Source organism: Poromitra crassiceps (assembly GCF_964638095.1).
Source record: "Poromitra crassiceps genome assembly, chromosome: 19".
NCBI lineage: Eukaryota > Metazoa > Chordata > Actinopteri > Beryciformes > Melamphaidae > Poromitra > Poromitra crassiceps.
The window spans coordinates 20,490,703-20,518,415 of NC_139646.1; the positions used below are offsets into that span (position 1 = coordinate 20,490,703).

General features: G+C 44.8%; 2 protein-coding genes across 2 annotated transcripts; both read right to left on the minus strand.

Moving 5' to 3' along the window:
- Window positions 1-1,730: 1,730 nt before the first annotated feature.
- On the minus strand, window positions 1,731-13,932 carry LOC310793944 (dnaJ homolog subfamily A member 3, mitochondrial-like; the record flags this gene model as incomplete). Its single annotated transcript, XM_083655828.1, has 12 exons — window positions 1,731-2,322; window positions 2,504-2,633; window positions 3,745-3,839; window positions 4,727-4,842; window positions 5,139-5,267; window positions 5,425-5,489; window positions 5,617-5,764; window positions 6,528-6,680; window positions 7,215-7,433; window positions 8,540-8,623; window positions 11,808-11,944; window positions 13,728-13,932. The coding sequence occupies 11 exons, from the start codon at window positions 13,930-13,932 to the stop codon at window positions 2,518-2,520; spliced, it is 1,467 nt and encodes a 488-aa protein (XP_083511954.1). The 3' UTR covers window positions 1,731-2,322; window positions 2,504-2,517.
- Window positions 13,933-16,442: 2,510 nt separating this feature from the next.
- On the minus strand, window positions 16,443-25,390 carry LOC310794244 (uncharacterized protein). The gene is made up of 3 exons (XM_083656204.1): window positions 23,950-25,390; window positions 22,048-22,962; window positions 16,443-21,525 (listed from the first exon to the last, which is right to left on the minus strand). The coding sequence occupies exons 1-3, from the start codon at window positions 25,300-25,302 to the stop codon at window positions 19,777-19,779; spliced, it is 4,017 nt and encodes a 1,338-aa protein (XP_083512330.1). The 5' UTR covers window positions 25,303-25,390; the 3' UTR covers window positions 16,443-19,776.
- Window positions 25,391-27,713: the final 2,323 nt, after the last annotated feature.

Sequence of the window (27,713 nt, forward strand, 5' to 3'; positions counted from 1 at the left end):
CATGACCAAAATAGTCATTGTGTTACTTATGAATGGAATTATAGAGAAAATAATTGACCCCCCTTTTGGCTGGGGACCCCCTGGAACCCCCTCAAGGACCCCTGGGGGTCCCCGGACCCCCACTTGAGAACCACTGTGTTAACACACTTTCACACTTTGCAGAGCAGCTCCAGTGGAGCAGTGAATGATTAGATGCGTTCCTCCAGGGAACTTCAGTAGCTAAGAGAGAGTTTTTCATTGACTTTGCCTTCCAAGACTTTTTCAACCGACCTCTTGACCCGTCTGGTCACAAACCAGTTCCTCTAATGTCATGCTATCGCTGTCGCCAAGATGGCAACCACAGAGATTCTTCAGTTCGGTGATGTTTGGGAGGACGAGCATGAGGACGTTATGGGTGTATAAGCTTCGGTTCTGTATAGGACGAAGTGGGAACTATACCTAGTGATGATCAATTTGTAATTATATTGACCTGTAAGGGTAAAAAGATGATCCTGAATGCAATTTGTAGGATTGCTTAGTTTGTCCCCGTCCACTATATGTGATGTCCTGTTCTCCCTGTCCCATGTACTGTTGTGTATACTGTACTGTGGTACTACTGTAAGTTGTCAGTGTCTCTGCACCAAAGCCACAGAGAGAAAATACCATACATTGCACTTGGCAAATAAAGCGATTATAATTTTAAGGGTTTACGTTCAAGATGATCATAAATCAAATGGGATGAGTAAAGGGTGTTCCCGTTAAAAGTCTGTCATTACAGAAACCTGATCTACAGCATTTTCAAATCTGCTGCCAGCATCAGACGGGGGTTAAACCGTTCTTGTAGCATTATGCTGCCAAAAATGCATCTATGCCGCATAGAACTGACTGTAATTATGCATTACATGTAGAACCTGAGCGTTCGGCATTTGCAGCTACACTATTTTCACAGATTATGATCCAACATTACTTTCATATGCCCATAGCAAAAAAAAAGTGGTCTTACTGTCTGTGGGACAGGCCTGTCTGCAGCCATATTCGATTGTAGCTCTTCTGTTGAGACAAATGTTGATCAACAGGCACGTCAGAAACACGTCCTGTGCATGTGACTGAAAAACATACAAACATCCTGTCAAGAAACCCAGTGATTAGAGGTTCTTAAGAAAGTACACACTAGTTTTTAAGTAGATCCCTTTCTAGTATGTATAAACCACATGTAAGGGGGACCAGAAACTATACTGTGGCATATATATACTGTACATAAAACATAGCCATCCAATTGTTCAACATGTAACTGTGATTTAACACGAAGTTATAAAGCTCCCTAGCTTGGGTTGCACCACTGACCCCGTTTGTAAAAAGTGAGCACTGTGACTTTGAGGAAAGCTGGAAAACCCCTGTCTGTCTGGCTCTCCAAAAAGCTTCTGTTCAGACACGGCACACAGTAACCAAGCAAGTGGGTGTCTGAACACATCAAAGGCTCACTGAGTGTGTGTCTCAAGTTGTGCAGTCTTGGTATGGGACGACCAGCCAAGCGCAAAATCACGACATTGCTGAGCAAATACCACCATCTACTGTTGACTTTCAGTACTGGGATTTTGAATGTCAGTTTATTTAGAAAGGAAAAATAAATAAATACAATACTGTAGTGTTTTATTTAAATATGCATTTAATTTCCACAGTTGTGGTGCCACAGACATGTATAACATAACAGGAATAAAACCAACATTGGTTTGGATCTGACAGAAACTGATATATATATATATAAATATTTTTCAAATCGCCCCCTAAACCACATTTATACAGTCATACAATTAGTTTTTACTTCACAATTAGAATTTTATTTGCCCATTTCATTGTACTAGTTGTGTGTCTGGCATGTTTATGGTTTTATGAGCTATTAATTAACACTCACTGAAGTTGTTTGTAGGACACTTTTTGAAACTCCAGTCAAAAATAAACGTTTTCAGTGAATGTCATGAATGAGCAGCGTCGTTTCACACACAGGCAGCAGGGAGGAGGGTTAAACCACAGCTGTCCTCGCCTCGGTTCTACCTTGGACAGGCAAGGTCACATCTTGTTTCTCTTCCAGGTAACTTCTCAGCTCGTCAACCCAACAGCGTTCTGTCTGCTGACGGGCCAGCGGGGGCGTGGGTGATGGGCCAGCCGGTGCGTGGGTGAGCGTGGCGTTTTTGTGGCCTGTTTGACAACTGCAGCCCTATAACGATGTGTGACTGTGTCAACACATCAGTGACCACTCTGCCTCTCTCTCTGTCTCTCTCTCTCTCTTCATTAGACAATCCCCAAAGCATGAGAAGGCATGGAGGCTCAGTCAGGGGGGGTTACCTGGAAAGGGGAGAACATCAGTTAATTTTTTTTTTGTATCTACGTTTGAAATATAACTGAAAGGGGGACTAGGCAAATAATCTGCATTACGTTTTTCTGTTCATGTGCTGACTGTCTATGTGTGACAATTAGAGGTTTTCGGGAAGGGCGTCAGATGACTTTGAATGTTTGAAGCTCCCACCTGCCATTTGTGTGTCAGCTAAACATTTTCTTTAGTTTAGAGAAGAAACCTCCCTCCTCCTCCTCCTTCTGCTTGTCCTGTGCCTCCTCTGTGCTGGACGAGCCTGCAGTGCTGCTGCTGCTGCCCCCTCCTGGACACAAACACATACTGCATCAGCTCTGCTCAACTACTCAAACTGCTGCTGATGGCCTCATTAAGTACAGTATTGGGGTTGTCCATCTGACTCTGTGTGTGTGTGTGTGTGTGTGTGTGTGTGTGTGTGTGGCAATGTTTCTCCAATAAATTGTGCTTGTCAAGCCTCGAAAACAGCTTTTGGCCCATGCAACACTAACATTCTCCGTTTAAGAAGAACAACACTACTGGTAATCATATTTTTTGCATAATGTCAACTTTTCATCATGCATCTCTGAGTTTATCCAGCGGGACTTTTCTCATCCTGTTCACCTTATGTTCAGACGCGGGGGTGGGCCAAATTCTTCCGGGTCATGTTAACACTTCCGGCGGTCACGGCGCGAAATACAAAAGAACGTCAGAAGAAGAGAGTTGTTTTTGTAGCGGACAGTGCAGGGGGTAAAACAAAGAATGTAGCCTACTACTTTGAGCTCGGTACACAGCAAGCAAGCGGAGTATCCACTATTAGCCAGGTCAGATAACGTTATCGTCGACAATGACGAGCACTTTCTTGTAAAACACACCTGGACTCCAACAAAGAAAGCTTCAGATGGTTTTCTCTCCTCCGAGCGCAGCTCGAGCCACTTAGTCTATAAGACCCGCAGACGTTAACGTAATTCCCTGGAATGCGAGAATTAACGAGCCAGTTACATGGCGTTGCATTCTTAGACATTGCCGTTTGCTTTTATTTGGTATGTTACATACAATTGGCTAAATTATTAGTTAAGTCAGAGTTAGATGATATTGGAGCAGCCGGCCTTTTTCTTTTTCTTAGCCGGAAGTCGTCACACGACCACACAACCGGGTCAAATGGGCGTGGCTAAATAAGGTGAATAGAGATAGATTTCAATCCTTCAATTCAAATGAAATCACCAAAAATTGAGTTTAATTGTTTCACAACAGCAATGTGCTCCAGGCCTATTCACCTTGTGTATTCCAGAGAAACACTGGAATACACAGTAAGACATGAGCGATGGCAAGACAAAGAGCCAATGTATGACAAAGAGAAAACATTATGCTGGTGTGTGCGTGTGAAATAAATGGACAGATGCCTGGTCAACTAGTCTGACCTGCGGAGAGGTCAACTCCGTTGACGGTCCCCGCCACGTCCGTCTCCTCCTCAGCGTAGCTCAGCATCAGAGAGCGCTGTCTCCGGGTCAACTTCCTGCAGGAAGAGGAGGCCAAGAGGAGACATGATGACACCATACAGAACCGAGTCATACTGGACTTACAACACACAGGTGTGCCATATTTACCAATTCACAGTGTAGGGTCAGAAGTCTGACTCTTGATATTATTCACAAAATGGACCAGCCGTGTCTACCTGTCCTAATCCTAAAATATCTGTTTTTAGACCAGTATCAGTATCAGTATCAGCTGGCTGATATTGCTGACAGTCGCAATGAAACGATGGCTGACATTTTGGGTAAAATCACCAATAAGCAGCCAATCACATAATGGTGTGGCTGTATGAACCTCTGAACCACTCTATCACTGGCACTGCCATTCCAGTAGTGCTGCATTTACACACCCTCTGTAGTCGCACATAGTGTAAAGATGTTGATTTCCCGACCACCTAAGAGCTCCACAGACGGTGGATGCTTTTAAAAAGGGACTGAAAACTTTCCTTTTTAATAAAGCCTTCTAGTTTTGTGCTTTCCTTAGTTTTTTAGGCGTTTTATGTTATTTTTTATGTTCTTTTAATCTTTTATTTATTTATTTTTATTCTCCTTTAATTTTTTATTCTTTTAATTATTTTATCTTATTTTTATTTTATTTTTACTCTGTAGCACTTTGGGATTTTGTCCAAAATGAAAAGTGCATTACAAATATAATTTATTATTATTATTATTATTATTATTTAAGATGCAAATAGTGCAGTCCAAACAAAAGTTGTCCTATTTTATTTGAGACTACAGAGTGCAATTGATTATCATGAATCATGCTCACAATATCTCCCAAAAATAATCAGGATTGTCAATTTAGTCTTGATCATCTAGCCTTCGCTCGCAGTCTGAACATGTGGTTAGAATATGAGTGTGTGTATCATACTTGGGCACTCTGATCTTGATGTGAACATAGTGGTCTCCGTAGCTGTAGCTGTTCATCCTGCGGATGCCTTTTCCCTGCAGCCGGATCACCTGGTCGGCTGGGCAGCTGGGAGGGATCTGGAAACACACACAACACACCAAGCTATGGAACATACCATAGACAACAGAATTTTGAACAATACATGAAATCCATATTGCAATATGGAGCGAGCAGGCGAGGCACGCAAGAAATGAGTGCGTGGTATTTCTAGTCATATTTAAAGCTGTATAGAGAGGAATTTTCACTGAAATGTAAAACTTCAAAATATTGACACTCTATAAAAATAAGTGCTTGGCAGACATACAGATACTTTGTTAATCCCCAGGGGGAACCGGGAAAGACATAATATGGTGCAGCCTTCTTGTGTGCTCACCACTATACTGATGGTTTCGTAGAGGCCCTGGGCCCGGGCGGTACCGCCCAGGACGGCCTGAGCCACAGAGATCAGCACGTCAGAGCGGATGTCGGCTCCAGTCCGCCTGAACACCGGGCTCCTCTGGACCTACACACACACAAACACACTTTCCTCAATGCTCTGGACAATCTTACTGTGCAAATTATCCACTTGTTCAGTTGCTGCCAGACGGCCTTCAAAGCTCCAAAAGAGCAGGGAAATGATTCATCCCAGTGAGGAAATCTGTGACGCACTGCAAACTCACCCTGAACGTAATGAGGATTTCTCTCTTCCCTACTGGCATGCTCACTGTCTGACCATCGTCCACTCCTGGAAGAAAATATCACACAAATTATTATTTTGGCCCAGTTAATTTTCCATTATATTAAATCCCTTTTAAAACCTCAAACACAGAAAAATGTTGCTACGTGTGAAAGTTGCCAGGGTGAGAACCTACCGGCAGGAACCGGCACAGTGAGCGTCTGCCTCTGCTTGGTTTGGCCTGATCCCCGGCACAAGGCACAGTGCGTAGTGATGATGGAGCCCTTCCCACCGCAGCGCCGACACGACGAGCGCATCATGAACGGGCCGGTGTTGATCGACTCCTGCAACAGACAGAAAGAGTATAATATAGTGTCTGGCTAGTGGCACGGAGAGTATAATACAGGGGTGGGCCCCCTGTGTGGCCCGCGCTGGAATTGCTTTTTTTTCTTTTTTTTTACAGTGCACCTGAACGCAACATGCAAGATACACAACATGCAAGATACCCGCGTGGAATAAAGCCCAATTGATGCTTTGTCTGCCGACACTTTTGAAACGGTCGCCGACAGAAATGAGGACTTGAGTCGACACTTTCAAGTGTCGGCGAGCAGTGTCTGCTACCTAGTGAAATGTCTAGTGTCGCTGACTACGTCACATGTGCCGCGCAAGTCTTATTGGCTATGGCACGCGCGCTTGACTTCCTTGTTTTGGTTTTCACTCAATTGAAATGAATGAACGTGTCCCCGCTATTTCTATCAGCCTGTCCTTGATGTATGACTTCGTGAAAATCACAAAGAACACCGTGACCAATTTCCCAGAGAGAGGAGGTGAGTTGTGTGTCATTATATGCGGCTGCAGTCAAGTACGTTACATCTTGCCTCCGAGGTGGTTTCACTGTGCATTCCATTCCATAGGTCGCGGAACCGCCCGGGCCCGGGTACATTTCAGTCCCCCCACCCACCCCCCACCCAAAAAAAAAAAAAAAAAAAAAATTTTTTTTTTACAATTAAACCTTAACAAGTCAGATCCAAACCCTTGGTTTTAGCCCACTGTAACATTTTGCCAGTGCCGTTACAATAGTGACAGTGTGAGACCTGTGTCACTCACCATGCCAGTGCCGTTGCAATAGTGACAGTGTGAGACCTTGGTGCCCGGCTCGCTGCCCTTCCCATCACACCTCTGACAGGTGTTGTCAATGTTCACTGTCAGCTCCTTGTTCACGCCCTTTGCTGCCTGGGCAAACGTCAGCTCCATCACAAACTGTGGAAACAAACAGGGAGTAGGGGTGTCACTGTACGTGTATTCGTCCCGTGAAGTCACGGGACACACTATATATACAATATATAGTGTGTCATACATGTATGGTGTATTGCACACTGTGTGTAATACACCACACATGTATTACACACACTATATGTGTGTAATACATGCATACATACCGTACATGCATGCATGCATATTCAGATACTTGCAGAGTACAGCTGCGGGAGATGCTACCAGTCACTTTTAATGCCTTTAGCTTAACAATGTTAGCATTCTTACAACCTGTTAGCAGAGAGATCTAAATAGGTAAAAGTCGACATGGCTCTAACTTTAGCATAGGCTAACAGAAACAAACAAACAAACAAACAAACAAACAGTTATGTTTAAAGCTATAGCAACACTTGTGGTTTGATTGGGGAAATGTGTGTCCCCACGGTTTCTCGTTGCTTTTTTATTTTATTTTATACCACTTCTGCATGTCAATCTATTTGTCTGCATTAGGCATTATACAATAATGCTGCCCGCCCTAACCTCGGGTCTTTGCTCAAACATGTTGTGGAAGTCTCCGAAGCCCCTGCCTCCGCCGGTGAACTCCCCGAAGATCTTCCTGAAGAGTTCCTCGGGGTCGATGTTTGCCCCTCCGGCCCTGTAGTACTGCTGCTGGCCTGCCGCCCCCCCGCCACGGCTGGGGTCGAAGCCCGCCGCCCCGTACGTGTCATACTGCTTCCTCTTCACCTCGTCGCTCAGCACCTGCACACAGAACAGCAGCTGGGGTGAGTCAGTGTGAACAGCTGTGACTCCCTCCCTCACTTTGCAACTAGCACAACACACACAGAAGAAGGTCTGAGAGTTTAAGCAATAAGGATGGTAGTGGGAGGCTGTCTAGTTCACGGATTCACGGATCATTTGAATGAATAAACTACACACATGCCGGTAGGCGACATATAAAACCCTTCACACAGAGCAGTGCGTCCAAATGTCAGCATCACCTCTTGCCAGTCCAGCAGATCTTACTTTGGAATACATCTGGAGGACTGAAGAACATCACTCCAGGGAGCTGCTCCTCTTTAAAGCTCCAGTCAGCATTTCCTCCTATACCTGTTTCGCCGTTGACGTTCGATGAAAACGTGCATGCACACACGCGCTGTATCAACGCACGTCACCGTTTGTGACAAAGAGCTTACATTGATCAGAATCTAATAGTTTGTTCCACTCATGTTCCACTGCAACATAATAAGACTACAGGCGCTGTTGTAAAAGAAGCAGAACAGCGTCTCATCTTGTCTTCAGTGTACTCTTTGTCTGCGATAAAACATAAGTGGAGGCAATACTGTTTCCGGTCATATCTCTGTGAAAAACGTTATTTTAGAAGCCAAACTATCGCTTATTGTCAACAAACCGGCCAACAGATATCAAAGCTGATGGACTTCATGGAAAGAGTGTGTGACTCAAACTGTTTAGTTACTATCACTGCGTTTTGAGCCCGGGGAAGAGTTAGTTAGCAAATGTAGCGGCTAACAGCTAGCTAATGGGAGAGGGTATTTACTGTAAATATTGTATTTACTGTCTATCATACGTCACTCCTCAGACATCATAATGTCTGATGCCATCACCCGTTTTTACCAGAAGCTTATTCTTAGGACTTTGACGCGGAAATAAGGTTGTCAACAAAATACAGTGGCGAACACTGTGGCTAATCAGCAGACCAGGGCAAAACCCAGCAACACATGACGTATCTTAAAAGCCACAAAATACTCTGGAGGGGGGCTTTAAGCACTAGATCCTCTGTGCTTTAAATAAACTGCAGAGGGAACTATGATGTTCTTGTGAATAATACTATGTATGATGTTTTGTACCTCATAGGCTTCGGCCAGCTTGGCAAACTTCTCTTTGGCCTCCGGCTCATCTGGGTTGGTGTCCGGGTGGTACTTTTTCGCCATCTGAAGAGGGACAACCACATTTGAATCAAGACAGACCAAAGAGTGGGAGAGAACTCAAACTCATACATCATCATACAGTCCCTTTCCTAAAGGCATCCTAACAGGCCCAGTTTCCTAGACAGTTTCAATTCAACAACATCAACATTCTAAATTGAAGCCCAGCTCACTTCCTGTTGCAGTGTTTGGTGGTAGTAGTAATAGGACAGGACTGACAATTCCGTGAAAAACCGTCGATACACTAGGTGCCTATATCTAACGGTAGGCAGCGGGGAGTGCTGTGTGCACTGTGCAAAGCCCACCCCCCCGATGCCTCAAGAGATGCTCTAGCGACAGACGGATGCCAAACACCAGCATCTGCCTCCCATGCCAGAGGTTCCGAGTTTGATTCCCAGCTGCGGGGACGACACAGCGCAGGTTACATGGTAAATGGTAAATGGACTGCATTTATATAGCGCTTTTATCCAAAGCGCTTTACAATGTGCCTACATTCACCCATTCAGACACCGAAGGCGGCAGGTTGCCACGCAGCCATCGGGAGCAATTTGGGGTTCAGTGTCTTGCCCAAGGACGCTTCGACATGTGGACTGGAGGAGCCGGGGATCGAACCACCGACCTTTTGGTTAGTGGACGACCCGCTCTACCTCCTGAGCCACAGCCGCCCCACACATTACATTAGATGATGTACTATCATAACACTTTCATCCACTTTCCATTGCTCTTCACTGTTTCCTCTCCCTGTCTCTGACCACCACTTCATAACCTTCTCCCTTCCCATCTCTCTCCCCAAACCCCCCCCTCCACCCACTCATACTACTACCACCCGTCGAAACATAAAAACACTCTCACCCCCAGTCCTTTCTTTTGCTGTCCTCTCTCTCCTCCCTTCAGTCGAACACTTCTCTACCCTATCCACTGATGCTGCCGCTACTAGTCTTCTGTCCTCCCTCTCCTCAGCCCTTGACTCACTCTGTCCTCTCACTTCTAAACCTGTCAGATCCTGTCCCCCTGCGCCTTGGCTGTCCGAGGCTCTGCGTATCCATCGAGCAGAGCTTCGGGCAGCCGAAAGGAAATGGCATAAATCCCACGACCCTTCAGATCTCTCCGCTTACCACCTCATCCTATCGAACTTCACCACCGCTGTCACCTCTGCAAAATCTTCCTTCTTCATCTCCCAAATCCAGTCCTCTGCCTCCAATCCCAGAAAATTATTCTCCACTTTCTCCTCTCTACTCAACCCTCCCTCCCCTCCTCCCCCCTCCTCCCTCTCCGCTGACGACTTTATGACTTTCTTTTCCAAAAAAATCGATGACATCACCTCCTCCTTCCCCCCCCCAGCCACTAACAACAACTCTCCCATCTGCAACTATAACTCTCTACCCCCTGCCACCACCCTGTCCTCCTTCTCTCCCCTCTCCCCCGATGATGTCCTCAAACTTCTTATGTCCTATCCTGCCACCACCTGCCCCCTGGATCCCATCCCCTCCCCTCTTCTCCAAACAATTTCCTCTGATTTATCCCCCTTCCTCACTTCTTTCATCAACTCCTCCCTGTCCTCTGGTACTGTCCCGGCCGCTCTGAAAACAGCCAGAGTCAAGCCCCTCCTTAAAAAACCTTCCCTTGACCACACCGCCCTCCATAATTACCGCCCTGTCTCTCTCCTCCCCTTCATCTCAAAAACCCTAGAACGTGCAGTATGTCAACAACTCTCTCTTCACCTCACTCAAAACAACCTCCTGGACCCCTTACAATCTGGATTTAAGCCCGCTCACTCCACGGAAACAGCCCTCCTCTCAGTCACCCATGCCCTCCATACAGCCAAAGCCTCCTCCCTCTCCTCTGTCCTTGTCCTTCTTGATCTTTCTGCTGCTTTTGACACGGTTAATCATCACATCCTTCTCTCCACTCTCACTGATCTCGGTATTTCTGGTTCTGCACTCTCATGGTTCACCTCCTATCTCTCCAATCGCACTTATCAGGTTCTCTGGCGTGGGTCCCTCTCTAAAACTTGCACTCTGAACACGGGTGTCCCCCAGGGATCTGTCCTCGGCCCCTTCCTGTTCCTTCTATATGTTAGGTCCCTTGGTCACATAATCACTTCCCACGGTTTCTCCTACCACAGCTATGCAGATGACACTCAACTTTTCCTCTCTTTTCCCCCTTCCGACACCCTAATCCAGTCACGTCTCGCCGCCTGCCTTAATGACATTGTCTCCTGGATGACTGCCCATCATCTCAAACTTAACCTCAACAAAACCGAGCTCCTCTTCCTCCCTGGGAAAGATTGTCCACTCTCTGACCTCTCCATCACTATCAACAACATCATTATTCTACCGTCAAATACTGTTAAGAACCTTGGTGTAACGTTAGATAACCAGCTATCAAATTCAGCCTTCATCTCAGCAACCGCCCGCTCCTGTAGGTTTTTACTATATAATATTAGAAAGATCCGTCCGTTCCTCACTAGGGAGGCAGCTCAGCTCCTGATTCAGGCACTCGTCCTGTCCCGCCTTGACTACTGTAATGTCCTATTGGCGGGGCTACCTGCCTCGGCCATTCAACCCCTCCAACTCATTCTAAATTCTGCTGCCCGTCTAGTGTTCAACTTACCTAAATTTTCCCATGTCACTCCCCTTTTCCGTGACCTTCACTGGCTCCCCATCTTGGCCCGTATCAAATTCAAAACCCTGGTACTGACCTACCGTGCAGTTCACCGGTCAGCCCCGCTCTACTTACAATCCCTGGTCAGCTTCCAATCATCCCACCGTTCCCTCCGCTCCTCCACCTGCACGGCTCGCCTCGCCCCTCCATCGCTACGTGGCCCTGGTGAACGCTTGTCTCGTTCAAGACTGTTCTCCTCCATGGCTCCGCAATGGTGGAATGAACTTCCCCCCTTCGTCATGTTGGCCGAGACACTGCCGATTTTTCGCCGGAGACTAAAAACTTACCTTTTCGGGCTACACCTGGGTCCCTCCGGAATCGGTTAACCCTTATTGATTATATATGGTTTTAGTTAAGTTTTCATTGTTTGTATTTCTTTGAATGAATTGTTTTGAAATGTGATGTAAGTCGCTTTGGATAAAAGCGTCTGCCAAATGAAATAAAGTAAAGTAAAGTAAAGTAACATGTTACAATGGATATTTAGGTGGGTAGACAGCTCAAGCTCCTTATATAGTGTGTATCTGACCTGGTAGTAGGCCTTCTTGATGTCTTTCTGTGTTGCAGTGCGGGCGACCCCCAACACTTCATAGAAGTCCTGCTTGTTGGCTGAGCGGCTGCTCGTGTGGAAAGAGCGGCAGTCAATGACATGGGGACATCTCAACCCTGCAGAGAAAAAGATCCAGAAAGGGTTTATAAATCTGCAGCCTGTTGCACCAGCTGAACGTAAGTTCTCTCTTAAGTTAGGGTCTAAAGTCCACACTAACTGCTACGTTCAAACTAGTTAGTTGGACACTAAAGTCGCGTCTTTGTTTAGTTGCACCACGGAGACGTATGGTACATCTTAACTAGTAGTCCTTAAACCCCACACTAGGGCTGGGTATCGCCACTGACTTCCCCGATACGATACGATTCCGATACACAAGGTCCCAAGTCGATACGATTTCCGATACGATACGATTCGATATCGATATTTTAGTTACAATACCAGTTTTGCTTTGATAATGGAAGAGATTCTCAAAGAACTAATGCTGTAAATTGTACAAGGAACCCTCTAACCTGGTGCATTATTAAAAAAAAATATTAATATTTACATTAAGAACTGACCATAAAGCAAGCAGTTACCGTACATCATGTAATTCTTTTTTATTTAAACATGACCAACATAGTCATTCAACATCTTATCTTTCTTTAGTCTTCTGTCTCTTTCTTTACAGTCTTCTGTGAGAAGCCAAACAAATTTAGATTTCCATACAACAGAATCATTGAACAGCAGCATGTCGTAAACAGTGTTTCATAAAGTATAAATGCTTTGTAAATAAAATGAAATACAGCTCATGAACATTTCCAGTTCACAAACATTATAGTGCAAACAGATTTGAGGTCTGTACATCTGGCTCATGGTGCATGCATGCACAATGCACATGTAGCCTACAGTATTTATGTTTTTGTTTCAACTACAAACATAAATAAAGTCAACTTGAAACTATGTTTTAACTACCACACACAGCCTATAATATTATAGCCTATGTTTATAAAAAAAAGTAATGCATTTTAAAAGATCAATACTGGGATTTATGTATCGATACTTGTTCCTTCACATGAATATCGATTCAATATCGATATATCGATTTTTTTAACCCAGCCCTACCCCACACTAGCCAAAATAGTGTCGCAGAAAATGACGTGTACACTATCTGTGACCAATCATAGAAAAGCATGGTGAAATGATCAATATTTAACACCCGTGCCAAATTAAGCGGTATGAAAACTCCCCGACTTGATTTCATATTCTTTCAGACACACATACGGGTATTTGGCTGGTTTAGTAATAATCCTAATCCTATTAATAATAAATTATATTACTGAGTTACTGCTAAAAGTAATATGTTACATGTGATATGTTACTTTTGAAATGAGTTACCCCCAACACTGGCTAACATACATGCTGTTGCTGTTATAGTCCAATAGGCAATATTCCTTACAACTTTGCACTGTGTCAGTCAACACTGCAGTGCAATGCTGCACCAGTGTGTTTTGTCAGGTTTGGCCAGTTTGAGGAAAGCTGCTGGTATGCTTATTTCTGCATACAGCAATTTACACAAACAGGTACACTAGATTAATGTGTCCACTAGGGCCAGTGCGGTGCGGTACTGATGACACCAGTAACGTTACCACAACCACTATCAGAGGACGGTTGCATCATACTTAAAGGACCAGGCTGAGTCTGGATGGTCTGTATTTACTGCTAGTGCTAGCAATAGGAGCTAATCTGGCATTAATATTTGCACATTACAGTGACTGGATGTGCGACATTTTACAGGGACCAGACATATAAAGAGACAGTAACAGCTGCCGACGTTTGAAAGCTCTAACTTTAGCTTGCCCCTCAAGTTAGCAACCATCCTGCTCTTGCTAGTAATAATATAGTCAATGAGTAGCAGTATACCTGTCAGCCCTCTCAATGTCACGGCATGTCCATGTCTCCAGGAGCTCTGGGTATCTGCTGTCCTACATCGATGTGTCTTCTGTATCGCAGCTGCACAACCTTCTCCATGTCTGACGGGGAAAAGTGACAAACGAGGCCGACGGTGTACAGAACAAACTGCCGTGGAGAACCAGCGTGTTGTGAGCAGGGCAGCGGAGGACGCCATTTTCGCGTCACTGTCGTGTCAACGGTCACCGGTGATCTGCGCATGTGCGAATTCTGGGGGGTGAATCTCTCTATCAAAATTTACTAGTTAGTTAGCTATCCATCCATGATCCATTACTAGCTATCCATCCATATATATATATATTTATTTGGATATATATTATATATATATATTTATTTGGATATATATATATATGGAGAGATATATATATATATGGATATATATATATATATCCATATCCATATATATATGTATATATATATCCATAGCAGCCTCTAGCTGCTGGCTAGAGGCGCTGCATCTCTGTTCTGTTTGACACACTGAGTTATATTATTTATGTATCTTAAATATATCTTATCTTATGTCGATGGTTTGACATTGATGAAGCTATGAGGACTGAGCTTTCTCTTCATCATCTTCACAGGAACGGGAGTGAATGGGAACTTGGTGGTATCCACCTCCTCTGGCCTACTGATGTTTCTTTATCCATTTACGTATTCATTAATGTATATTTTTTTCACAGCTATTTTGGGTAAAGTTTTGTAAAGTATTATGGGTAGGCACAATAAGCTTAGGCATGTTTGTTTTGATATGATTTAGTATTATTTAACCACTTATATAATGTAACTATTTATTATTGTGCATAATTGATGGGAGGGGGGGGGGGGTAACTAAATTTACCAATTTCTTTTTTTTAAAGACAGCAAATCCGGACTGCGTCCACCCTGCCCAAGTAGGGTTCCCACGGTAAAACCTGGGCCACTAGTGATCGGTTCAGATAGCCTACATCAGTCACTAGTGATCTGTTCAGATACAACAGTCACTAGTGATCGGTTCACATACGTCTGTCAGTGATTAGTCTCTTAAAACAGACTGTCTCATCTACATCCGGCGAATGCAGCAAACTTGTCGTGGAAATCTTATGACTGAATAATGGAGTGGGAATGATGGTCATTCAGTCTGAGTATCAGGCTATACTAAGGTCAAAATACAATAGAAAAGGGTTTGGGTTTCCTCCTGAATATTGGACTATTGTATGTCTCTAGTTTAGTGTTACAGTTCAGCTCAACCAGCAGCTCTGCAGCTTCGCAACACATGACTTTTGACCTGTGAATTCCAACCCATTTTCCTACAAATCCTGCAACTGAACGGTTTCTCTCCTGTGTGGACCCGTGTAGGTACAAATCAAATTTTCTTTTTTACAAACTGAACAGATGAAAGTCCACGCCCCCATGAATTCTCATGTGTCGACTTAATCCTCCACTCTGAATATTTGACCACAAACTAAGCAACTAGATGGTTTCTCCCGTGTGGATTCTCATTGTCTTCAGATGACCTTTATAACGAGAGGTTTTAAGCACAATCTCAGCAACTAAACGGTTTCTCCCATGTATGAATGATCTTGTATGTTCCACTCCGGCTGAATATTTTAGCGCAGACTCAACACCTAAATGGTCAAATACTTTTAGCAGTCAGAGCACCTCACATCTTACAGTTAAAGTCCCCCTCCAGTCAGTTTTTCTACCTAACGGTTTGTTGTTCCATGTCAAACACACAAGTGTGCGCTGTATAATCGCACACAATTTGCTCCAAAGAACCTACATTGATAAGAAGCAAAGGCTAATAACTTGTTCTGACTGCAGCGTTTTTGTAATAAACAAAAACAAGACAGCTTGGCTTCTCGCCTTGATTGTACTCTTTGTTTGCGCTCCCACACTGGAAAAACCGGAAGGCGGAAGCAGTATCCTGAGTAAGGAAAGGTTGCATACCACTGATCTAGCAACTCCCCCTACCCATCCCTTGAACCCTGACTCTCTAAAGCCCTAGCTATGACTCTTTTTCCCAAGCCCCACCACCCACCCCTCAGATCCTGACGCTCTACAACAGTGATACTCAACTTGCGGCCTGGGGGCCAGATGCGGCCCGCGATCGCGTGCAGTGGCCCTCTGACCATTATCTAATTCACAATGGAAACATTAAATAAAGTTTGACTGAACTCCAGCTAAATTGTAAAATATCGCCACCAGCTTGCTATCCTGTGTGCACAAAATTGTCAGACTAAACTCTGGCTGACATCCCAAAAACCTACAATCTGCTACAGAAAAAATCATATTAATGTTTGTTTATTAACTGGCCGGTGGGCTCCTGTCATTTATCAAAAGTGTCCCCCGGGCAAAGCAAGTTGAGTATCCCTGCTCTACGACCTTCCGATCTCGAACCCCGCCCCCTTACTGACCACGCCCCTCCCAATACCCACATCCACCTAGACCACCTCTCAAATCCCGACTCTATACTGTCCTATCCCTAGCTACGTCCCCTTTTCGCTAGCCCCGCCCCTTTCCTTGACCAGAATCAGATCGGATCTGCATCAAAATGTAATGGGTTCTTCTTTGGCCCGTGCTACATTCTTCCAAGTTTCATGGAAATCGGCCCGGTATTTTTCAATAATCCTGCAAAAAGACACAGAAAACATAACCTCCTTGACAGAGTTAATAACTGGTAGTGTATATATCAAAGTTATTTATTTGGAAGATTACTTTGCAGTACTTTGTTACTGGTCTGAATATGTAATCAAAATACATGAGGGAAAAGAAAAAAAAACTTCCTGTCTTGTGTTACATAGTTTGCAAATGCTATTCAAGTTACATATCAGGGTAAAACATTTTCTCTTTACTATTGGCAATATCTTACCAACAGACATGATTTTCAGACAAATCTTCTCGTTAACCTGGCCATTCCACATTTATTATCTACCAATTATTAAATCAAATTAAAGTACAGAACCAATAAAACAAACATGATCTAAAATGTTATACTAGGGCCGGGCGATAAAATGATCTCTCTAGGGGATCGCGATAGAACTCGTGTTGAAAATTATGATCAACTTTGGACATGTTTTACTCGATATGGATGGGATCTAAAAGCCTATTACACAGCAGAGATATATGCGACAACAGCCAGTCAGTCTGCAGTTTTGGGCTTTCACGTAAGAGTACATGTCCATTTCCTAAACTATTGTTTGAGCTACCGGTGAAGAAAGTGGATTTCCTGTGGAAAAGAGGGGAAACACTTTGTGCCGAGGGGCACCAAAGCGACCGTGGAACTAATGAACTTGTGCTATCCTCAGGTGGGAAAAATGTTAACAAAAAAAAAGGAACATGAAATACTATTTCATCATGTGGGGAACTCCTTGTCCGTTTTATCAGATAGTAACCAAAGTGACAGTGGAAGCTAACCGGACAGCTAACGTTAGCCAGCACCAACTAAATACCTGAGTGTGCGCATGACAGCGACGGTCTGCCACCGGGACATCTAACCGGCGATGTCTGGTGTTAGGAATGTAGAGAAACCACCGTGCCAGAGGGCACGGTGGCTGCTTTTCTGCCCCTCATCTAATCTTATTCTATTTTTTATGTCAATAAACTATATTCTAAAGTTTAATCAACTAACGAACCCTCTGGTTTCTTCAGGCTTCATCAGTCATGATCAGGGTACTCTTCAAACGCAGCATTATCAAAATATAGTGTGATAAATGTTGATGTTTCCCTGCTCTCTCCTCCCCCACTTTCTCCCCTTCCCTCGGTCTCTCTCCATCATAAGATTGTTCAACCATGATATTATTAGTATTACTACTGTCATTTGTTATTGTGTCAGCTAGACATATTCTCTGTGAAGCCCTCTGAGACATGATTGGGAATTAGGGCTACCCAAATAAAATTGAATTGACTTGATATTGATTCAATATAACAATTATTGCTTATCATATTTTTCACCATATCGCCCAGCCCTATGTTATACACAATGTATTTTAACTAGCAAATCAATGTAAATCTATGTACAATTTCCTAGTACAGAAGGGACATTTTTGCACAAGCAGTATAATAAAACATTATTGCCATGTTTTTAAACACAGTAGAAAGTAAATAAACAAAATCATAGGAGAAACAAGTGTAAACAATTAAAACTATTGACATTTTTACAGCGTAACAAATAACCATACCTACAATTTAACAAGTTTACAGAAATTGAAAGCAGAAATAATTTAGATGTTCACAATGGGATGAGATTTTTAACAAAAAATTCACTGGCAAGTGGTGACAACTACTTAAAGGGGAGCTAAACCCCAAGAATTCTGGCAGTCCTGCCTCTACTTGAGATTAAAACCAATCAACGTCTCAACTTGGGGTACAGCTAGGGGGCGGGGCTTAGGACATAGCCTACAAACCGGCTCTGACTCTGGGTGGGTGAAGGGGGCGTTCTTGGTGATGTAAGCTGAACCGAAGATCAGCCTCTTGGCAGACCCAACTGCGAAAGTGGATTTCAACCACTAGAGGGCACTCTTGCAACAGTTTACGCTCAAATATGGAGATTTTGACCAGAATCCTTCACCAGCACTTCTCAAAAATCCATATACATTGGTTTAAAGCTGGGGGGGGATGTTTTTTGGTTTAGTTACCGTCTAAGATGAACGGATGCAAACAGAACATGTACTTTCCCACAAACTCCCAGTCTCTCTGAGGGTTGAAGAACTGGAAACGCTTGACTCAAGCGTTTCCAGCGGCTTGAGGCATTCACGCCTTACAAGATGCCACAAACAAAATGTTACTGACTGAATTTGTTTGTATATTGTGACTTCATTAACAAAAAAAGGTAATTAACGTTGATCCGTGTCTCAAACTATGCTGTGTTGGGTCCTTGAATTTGGGGAATTGGGCACTGAAAGTCCTTGTAGGAACCCTGAATCCAGCATGTGAAAGCAGTCAGGGATGAGGTTTAGCCCAGAGTGAACATCTGTGTGTTTCCTTCTAGCTGATTGACAGGCCCATCAGCCAATCAGAGAGCCTCTGCAGAGTGACTGACCACCATGTATGAGAGCTCCAGTGCTTCCAGAGATGCAAACTCATGTGAAAAAGGTGACAGATATGAGGGCAGAAACAAAACCACTCAGAAATCATTCACATACGTGCCCTATTTTGGGACCAAAAAGGCAACCGTCACCTAAAGGTGACTAGTTTGCACATGCAATAAAGCCTATGTCCAAAACAGGGGTTCCACCTCTTTAGAGGTGATGTCATGAATAATCTTAACATTTTATAAAATCATTTATGCCTTTTTTCCTTCTTTTTTTTTGGCTCTGCACTGAATTAGGCTGAGTTGTGAAACATACAGTCCAATATGCAATATTTTCTGCAAAATCTTAATGTTACCATGGTTGTCTTGTGAGGACCAGGTAATAACCATTTTTGTGTATGTAAAACAAGCCTAGTGATCTTACGGTTCATTATGGGAAAAAATTGGGGGTTTCTTTGTTCAAACAAATTATTAAAACTAAGATTTTCACCAACCAAGATGCCAAATAGTTGTTTTTTTACATTCTTAGCATTCTGCTTAGCATTAATGGGGGGTTCAAGTTCAAGTGCTGGAACCCTATTGTTTACATATCGCTTTTTTTTTTTACCAACGAACCTCACCTTGCAAACAATACAATAAAATCGTTTTATTTTTTTGTCGAGCAGAGATAGTTAGGCACTGATGACATATGTCCCTATGTTTGTATGTTCTTTATCTCCTGTCCCCACTTTCCCCTACCCTTTAAGGAGCACACACTAAACACCCTGTAAAGACATACAGCTAGGCCATCATAGAAATTAAATAAAAATAAACATAACTAGATAAAATTTAAGTCCAAATAAAAAGGGGATTTGTTCAATTTGCCATTCCCATTTTGTTTTATAAATCAATTTCTGCATTGCATTCCTAAATTATACTCAGTACTTATAATTACATTATAAGTTTATATCTCACTCTAAAATAGCACTATTGACTCTATGGAACAGGTGCCGTTTAGGTGCCGACCTCGCCTTTATGTACATTTCTCACGTGCTTCTTTTGGTGACCTGTCTGTGCGAACCTCTTAGGGCAGTAGGGGCAGAAATATGGTTTCTCCCCTGTATGGGTATATACGTGCCGTTTCAGATTGTTACAGTCTAGAAAGCCTTTACCACAGAATGCGCACCAGTGCCTCTTCTCCCCATTGTGCCACCTCAAATGCTTATTCAGTTCGGTTCTCCTCATGAATCGTCTTTCGCAGAGGTTACAGGGGAATAGTTTCTCCCCAGTGTGGACCCGTATGTGGGCCTCCACGTCGCCTTTTGTGAAGAAGCCCTTGCTGCAGATCTGGCAGATAAAGGGTTTGATTCGGATGTGCATCATCTGGATGTGTTTGGTGAGACCGAAGTGATACACAAAGCCTTTGCCGCAATGCGAGCAGATGTGGATTCTGCCGTTGCGGTGCACCCTGCCGTGCAGACTGAGGCCCCGGTGGTTCGGGTACTGTTTCCCACATAAAGAGCACGAATGGAGTCGACGATTCGGGTGATCGAGGCGGACGTGGCTCTCGAGGGTAGTCGGGTTCTCCAAGACGCGACCACATTGCCCGCACTGGTTCTTGAGCAGACGCCTACCAATGACCGATAAAGGTTGCAATGGTGACACGATAGGCGGCGCTCGGACAGGTATGGGGAAAAGAGAGACACTCGGGGGGAAGACGAGGTGGGAAGGGCGCCCTCTAGAACCATATTTAGGCGTGTAGGATCGCTTTGGTGGGGTGTGTTGGACGAGACGTTGTGGCGGCGTAACTATGCGAGGGCTTTGGGATCGCTTCCGAGGAGTTGTGGGGGCCTGGGCTTGATTCTGGGATCTTTTCTCTCTCTTTACTGGTAAGAGGGACATACTGCTTCCCTTTTTAAGTGTTGCTTTATTGCCTGACATTCTAGGAGGGGTCCGTGCAGCTTTAGCCTTGGCTTTCTTCAATGTCTCACGTCGGGCATGGTTCTCTGCTAACGGTCTTGTTTGAGCTCCATTCTGCGACTTTGACTGGTTGGATTTCTTTATTTTAGCTAACTTCTTCGCTTTTGCGGCTTTAGCCAACTTCTTAGCGTCAGCCAGTCCTTTAGGGCTGGTGACACCTTGAATTAATCTGGGTTTTTTAGCGTCTGTGGATTCCCCAGTCTTTTTCGGTCCAACACCACCATTAGCTAATCTGGGCCACCGAGGGCTGAATTTAGGACTAGCACCATCTTTAGTTAATCTAGTCATCCTAGGACTGACAGAAGTGGGTTCACGTGTAGTGTTCTTTGGGCTAACACCGTCTTCAGATAATCTAGGCCTTTTAGGACTGACAGAAGTGGATTCACTAACAGTCTTTTTAGGGCTAACATCATCATCTTCGGTTAATCTAGATCTCCTACGACTGATGGAAGTGGGATTGATGGTCACCTCAGGAGTTGCAACATCTTTAGCCAATTTGGGCTTTTTAGGACTGACCACAATGGGTTCACCTGTAGTCTTTTTAGGAGTCGCACTATCTTTGGCTAATCTACGTTTTTTACCATTGATAGGGGCAGGTTCTGGTTCTGGTTCTGGTTCTGGTTCTGTGAATGATTCTGGATTTGATTCAGTTTTACTGGCCTGCAAGCGGGTTCTGAGGTGACTTCGGAGTAGGGCCACGAGGGAATCTCTTTTCAGCTGTTTCACACTAGTGCTGGTCTCCGCATCAGCAGTTCCAGTATCCACAGCGTCGCTGGAGGGGGCCTAAAAACACAAATAAAAACATATTTAGCATTGGGGGGAGGGGTAGGGGGGGCATCACATACCAATAGCATCACGTTACATTTTGTATGACCTCCAGTTAAAAGGATGGCTTCACCGATAACCCACTTTGTATCATATCATAGAAAAATACTCCTGCAGAAACTCCAGCCCACCAGCTGCAAGTCATTAAGGCTCGTTAAGGCCCTCACGTGATTGGATGTGTGCATACTTAAAAAATAAAAAATAACCAATAACAGCCGCCCTCGGAGCAGATTCTGCCTCTGGAGCAGAACTTCCGCAGCTCTGTTGTGACGCGTCACAGCGAGATCTCCATGAGCAAAACAGAGAGAGAAGGTAAACACTGCCCATGTGCTTATATTACCGAGATTATTAATGATACAAAGTGGGTTGATTATCGGTAAAGCTTTCCTTTAAATATGAAAACATTAAAAGATTGAGTTGCAATGGATAACCACCACTATTTCAAAAATACAAATTGCATTACATGCATATTGAAATTACCTTTTTTTGGACATCAACTACAGGTGACACTGTCTGTTGTGTCAAGAACTGGGTTTGAGTCATCTGTAAATGAGGGCTGGGTGTTGTGTCTTTTACCTCGATGGGGGTCTGCCTTGGGGGGGCAGTTGGTGGTTTCTCTTGTTTAATAGCTGCCTCACTTGGTAGCACGGAGGCAACATGGCTGCTGACAGGCATCTCTTTCAAACTGGATCTAGTTTCTCTAGATGTAATTGGTGTCTCAGAAACGGTGGCATTTCCTGCTGTATGTACAGCTGAAGGCTGAGTCCTGCTGATGGTTGCTGGCAATTCCTCTTGGACTGCCACTGACACATTTGGAGGTACAGATGGCTGTACATCTTTCAAACTGCAAACAGAATCTGGGGCAATGTCCGTTGCAGATGTTGCTGAAATACACGGAGGAGATTTGACTGAAGATGGTGGTGGTGTCTCCTTAACGGCATTTGGTTCTTCCAACAGCACAGAGGCTGGGGCAGGTTTTCTCATTGATGCACGCAATGAAAGCCTGGTCAGTTTGACTACTGGGAATGCTTTATCTTGGAGAACAGGAGGTCCCTTTGGAGGCCCAGAGGTTTGCATAAGCACAAGTGAATCTGACTTTTTCAGACACGTTTCTGTAGATACAGTTGTCATCGTAGAAACCGTGGCAGTATTTCTGGGAGATTCCAAATGATCCGACTTATGAGACCGTATAGCCGATTCAACTGGTGCTGTCGGTGTAGCCATGGTAACACTTGACTGGTCTGACAAGGAGGCCGGTGACACCACAACAGGCGTTTCTGGTGACTGGTGCCGTCTTGTCTGTGGGGCCACGAGGGAATCTTTTTTCAGCCTTCTCACACTAGCTCTGGTCTCAGCATGAGCAGTTCTGCCAACCACAGCATCGCTGGAAGGGGCCTAAGAAAAAAAATAGAAAAAATTAGCATGGGGGGGGGGGCATCATGTAGCAGAGGCATCACTACACTTTATATAGTCTCTCCCCAGACTCAAATATTACGTTGAATGTTCAATGTGCTCCGCATACTACATACATGAGTCTGTGCCACTTCTAGGGTTTGAGGACGGGTCTAGGGGGGTTGAAACTGAATGAGTGGCAGGTCGTAGCACCAATGAGAGAGCGGTTCGAAAAATGGGCTGGGCCTCCCCTGTCATCTGAACGCAAAGTCGTTACTGATTGGGGAAGACCGAATCCACCACTGGCCAAGTGAACGGTTCACTTCCGACCCCAGCTGGCTGAGGGAAAGTGTCCCAGACCCAGAGAGAGATCTGCAGCATGCAGTAACGTAGTGTATCAGCGCAAGAACTCTCATGGGTCTGGCGTTGAGACTACATTTTATATGACCTCCAGTTAAATATGTGTTACAATGGATCGCCACCATTATTTCAAAATACACTATACTAATGGCCCGTTCCTTTAAAACTGGGAGCAAAGGATTTCACGGTTGAGTGACGTCACACCATTCGTTCCATTAAAAAACAGTCGGGAAACCAGCCAGGGTTAGCTCTAGCCAGGCTAGCCATTGTTAGCAATAACAATTGATAACAATGCATTTCGTGGTATTTTGCGCATACAAACACTGCAGAGGTAGAAGTTAGACAGTGCTGTGTGTAGTGATTTAATGAGACACAAAAAAGACAGAAGTGCTAATAAACAGTATTTACTACGATTTTAACTACGGTACTGTTGTTGTGCGGAGCAGCCATCTTGGATTTTTGAGGTTGGGGCTGCTGAGGCTCCGAGTTTGGGAGAGAAAATACGAGCACTGGTGACATCACCATTCGAGCTCATGACCTTTGAACCATCACATTCCCATTTCCCAGTTTTAAAGGAATGCCCCATATTATAGTCTACAAATTTCAATATTACATGCATATTGATATTACCTTTTGTTGGACATGAACTGCCGGTGACACTGCCATTCGTGTCAAGATGGATTTTCTGCCTCTTATCTTGATGGGGATCAGCCTCAGGGGGGCAGTTGATGGTTGCTCTTGAATAATAGCTGCCTCATTTGGTAGCACAGAGGCAGGTACTTGTTTCAAATTGGAGCTAGTTTCTCTGGATGTAATTGGTGTCTCAGAAACTGTATATACAGCTGAAGGCGGAGTCCTGTTAATGGTTGCTGGTGCCTTCTCTGGGACCTCGGGAGGTACAGATGGTTGCACACACTTGGTGACAGGTGAGTCTTTCAAATTGGAAGATGTTTCAGAGGATGGTGTTGAAATCCTAGAATCTGGGGCGATGTCTTTTGCAGATGCAGCCGAAATTGACAGAGTAGATTTGACCGCCAGTGATGGTGTCTCCTGAACAGCATTTGGTTCTTTGGATGGTCCAGAGGCCTTCACAGGCATGGGGATTGGTATTGTTTTTAAGCAAGGGTGAATTTTAGTGGCTAATGGTGGCATCTTAGAAAACGGGATTACTAATTTTCTAAGTGCTGGTAACTGCTGAGCTGGCGCTGAAGGTTTCTCTTGTGTGGCACTTGCCACTGGCCATGGGCTAAGCGAGTCCTTCAAACTGGAGAGTGGATTGGTAGATACATTTGATGTTTTGCAAACTGGGGACGTTTCTTTCATTGATGCAGCAGGTAATGAAGGTTTGGTCAAATTGACTTTGCGGAAGATTTCTCTAGGCGGTCCCATTGGAGGCCCAGAGATTTGCATAAGCTCAGGTGAATCTGACTCTTTCACATTGGAACAGGTTTCTGTAGATACAGTTGTCATCTTAGAAACGGTGGCGGTGTTTCTGGGAGATTCCAAATTGCCCCTTACAGCTGATTCAACTGGAGCAGTTTGCGTATCCACGCCAACGCTCGACTGCTCTGACAAGGAAACCGACTGTGCGGACGACACCGCAAAAGGTGGTTCTGGTAACTGCTGCTGTCTTGTCACGAAAACGGTCTGTGGGGTTACAGTGGACTGCTGTTGCCTTGGCACTAGAATTGCAAATTTCGATTTCTTAGTAACAACTATTGTTTTCGAAGGATCGGGGGAAAGGGAAGGTGTAGAAGCTGGTGATAAAATACTCTTGTGTGCGGCTACAGCTGTCGACACAACAGTGGAAAGTTGCGTTGGGGACAGAGCACCTAGCGAATGGGGAGAAAATGACATTGGTCTTGGGATGACGATTACTTTCTGAGGGGCAGTGTTACCCAACTGTTTATTTGGTGCCACCACTAGAAGGAGAGGGCGTTGTTGATGTGAATGCATACTTGTTGCTACGGTTGATGGCAGCATTGGAGACGCAGTAGTTCTGGGAGGAAGGAGCGCAAACTGTTTCGATAGTATTTTTATGATGGTCTGACTGGTTGACTTTTGGTTTGGAGACAGTGTGGTTTGGGAACGGAGAGTGAACTGCTTTACTGACGACTGGGCTGTTGTCAACTGCTCTAGTGTGGCTGGACTGAAGAATCCTTGGCGGGGTACAGTAGGAGGCTGTGGTGATGCGGAGGTTTGAGGGGACACGGGAGTAGGTCGACGCCAAGGGGCCACAGTACCAGTTTGTAAGGTACTCACTACTTGCAGAGATGTGTCTTTCGTTGACGGGTGACATGCTGAAGCTTGACCGTTCATGGCTTCAACTAGTAACATTGCATCCTGAAGAGATGGAGACGAGGTACAGCGTACTCGAGGCTGAACCGATGGTGGTTTTTGCGACTCGGTGGAAGGGGGCTTCACTGTTTCAACTGCAGGCATAACTTGAATGGTTGGAGATTGAATGGCCTCTTCCTCCATTTCCACGGGCGATTGTTGGGACTGGGGGGGTTCATTTTCTGAGGACCGTCCTCCGCTTGAAGATTCTGCTGAAACAGGCGGACAACTGACCTTGATCTTCTGCACATCTCTTGAAGAGGCGTTTACAGCCTCCTGGACTGAGGCAATGGATGATAACAAAGTCAATTCTTGCCCTGGCAGCTGAGATGTAGCGTGTCCTGCCTTGTCCGATGGTCGTCCTGCTTCAGAGAAAGGGTGAGAAGAACGGACTTCAACCTCCTCCACTCCTATTAAACAGGAAATGACTTCCTCGTGGTCAGTGGGAACATCAATGGACGTTCCCACTTCCTGAGAAGCTCTCTCCTGTGTGGTTGGCGATGCCTCTGACAACTGTCCATTTGCGACGGGCACACCTGCATGTGGTTGCAAAGCATCATGAAATTGTTTGTTTAATGATGTTTCACTCGCTCTTTGAACTTGCTGGGCGATTTCTGATGGCTGCTCTTTTTCAGGGAGTTGGACAACTGACTGTTCTACAAGTGCTGGCTCAGGCTGTTCTTCCAGGTCATCCTCTGCCTCAGATGCTTGTTCTTCCAGGTCATCCTTTAGGTCTACTGCAGGGAGCGTGGTGACTGGTATATGCTCTGCCTCAGATGCGTGCTCTTCCAGGTCATCCTTTAGGTCTACTGCAGGGAGCGTGGTGACGGGTATATGCTCTGCCTCCGATGCTTGTTCTTCCAGGTCATCCTTTAGGTCTACTGCAGGGAGCGTGATGACGGGTATATGCTCTGCCTCCGATGCTTGTTCTTCCATTTCATCCTTTAGGCCTTCCGCAGGGAGTGTGATGACGGGTATATGTTCTGCCTCAGATGCGTGCTCTTCCAGGTCATCCTTTAGGTCTACTGCAGGGAGCATGGTGACGGGTATATGCTCTGCCTCAGATGCTTGCTCTTCCAGGTCATCCTTTAGGTCTACTGCAGGGAGCGTGGTGACTGGTATATGCTCTGCCTCCGATGCTTGTTCTTCCATTTCATCCTTTAGGCCTACTGCAGGGAGTGTGATGACGGGTATATGTTCTGCCTCAGATGCGTGCTCTTCCAGGTCATCCTTTAGGCCTTCTGCAGGGAGTGTGATGACGGGTATATGTTCTGCCTCAGATGCTTGTTCTTCCAGGTCATCCTTTAGGCCTGCTCCAGGGAGCGTGATGATGGGTATATGCTCTGGTTCAGATGCTTGACTCTCAGCTCCTCCTAGCCCACTTTCCCGTGGCGAACAGGGTGTCTCCAGGGCCACTGGGGTCTCCTCATCTTTCTGAAGCATAGTATTTCCCCCGTCTGAAGATCATAGCATGTGTGACATGAGAGACGAGAGGAAAGACAAATGTCAGGGATACATAGCTATAACATTTATTTGTTCAACTGAACAAATTAAATTGAGGTATATTAAATCCAACACAGATAATTTATATTGAATAATTTAATTCTCTAATATGAGAGAGAGAGAGAGAGAGAGAGAGAGAGATAATTGGAGAGAGACCATTGGATTGCAATTCCAGTGAGTGAATATGAAATGACTGATTGGGACATTTACTGTTTTGGTTTAACCCGTATGCTACATTTTTCTACTCAAGCTCTTTTCTAGTGACAAAAGCCTGCCAGTGATATTCAGACTAGGGTTGTGCGATATACCCGAAATACCCATCGTGATTGTTTCACAGTCAAACATCGTGATTGACGATGGCATCGTCATTTATGCCATCCGCCGCTGCAATGCACGTTAAAAGCAGGACAGCTGAGCTCTTCATGAGACCGACAGGCAGGCTACTACTGCACAGAGCCAGGCAACTCCAGCAGTAGCAGCAGAGGCAGCTACTGCTGTAACAGCTAGCAGTAGCTGCTGCTGCTTTATTTCTCTCTCAACTCTCTCCAGTCTCC

Excerpts from the sequence above, each read along its gene's own strand:
- LOC310794244 (XM_083656204.1), bottom strand. The coding sequence starts at position 25,302 with ATGCTGCCATCAACCGTAGCAACAAGTATGCATTCACATCAACAACGC. Across the intron at positions 22,963-23,949 it reads CAGTTCATGTCCAACAAAAG|GCCCCTTCCAGCGATGCTGT; the intron begins GTAATATCAATA and ends TTTTTTTCTTAG. Across the intron at positions 21,526-22,047 it reads TAGTTGATGTCCAAAAAAAG|GCCCCCTCCAGCGACGCTGT; the intron begins GTAATTTCAATA and ends TTGTGTTTTTAG.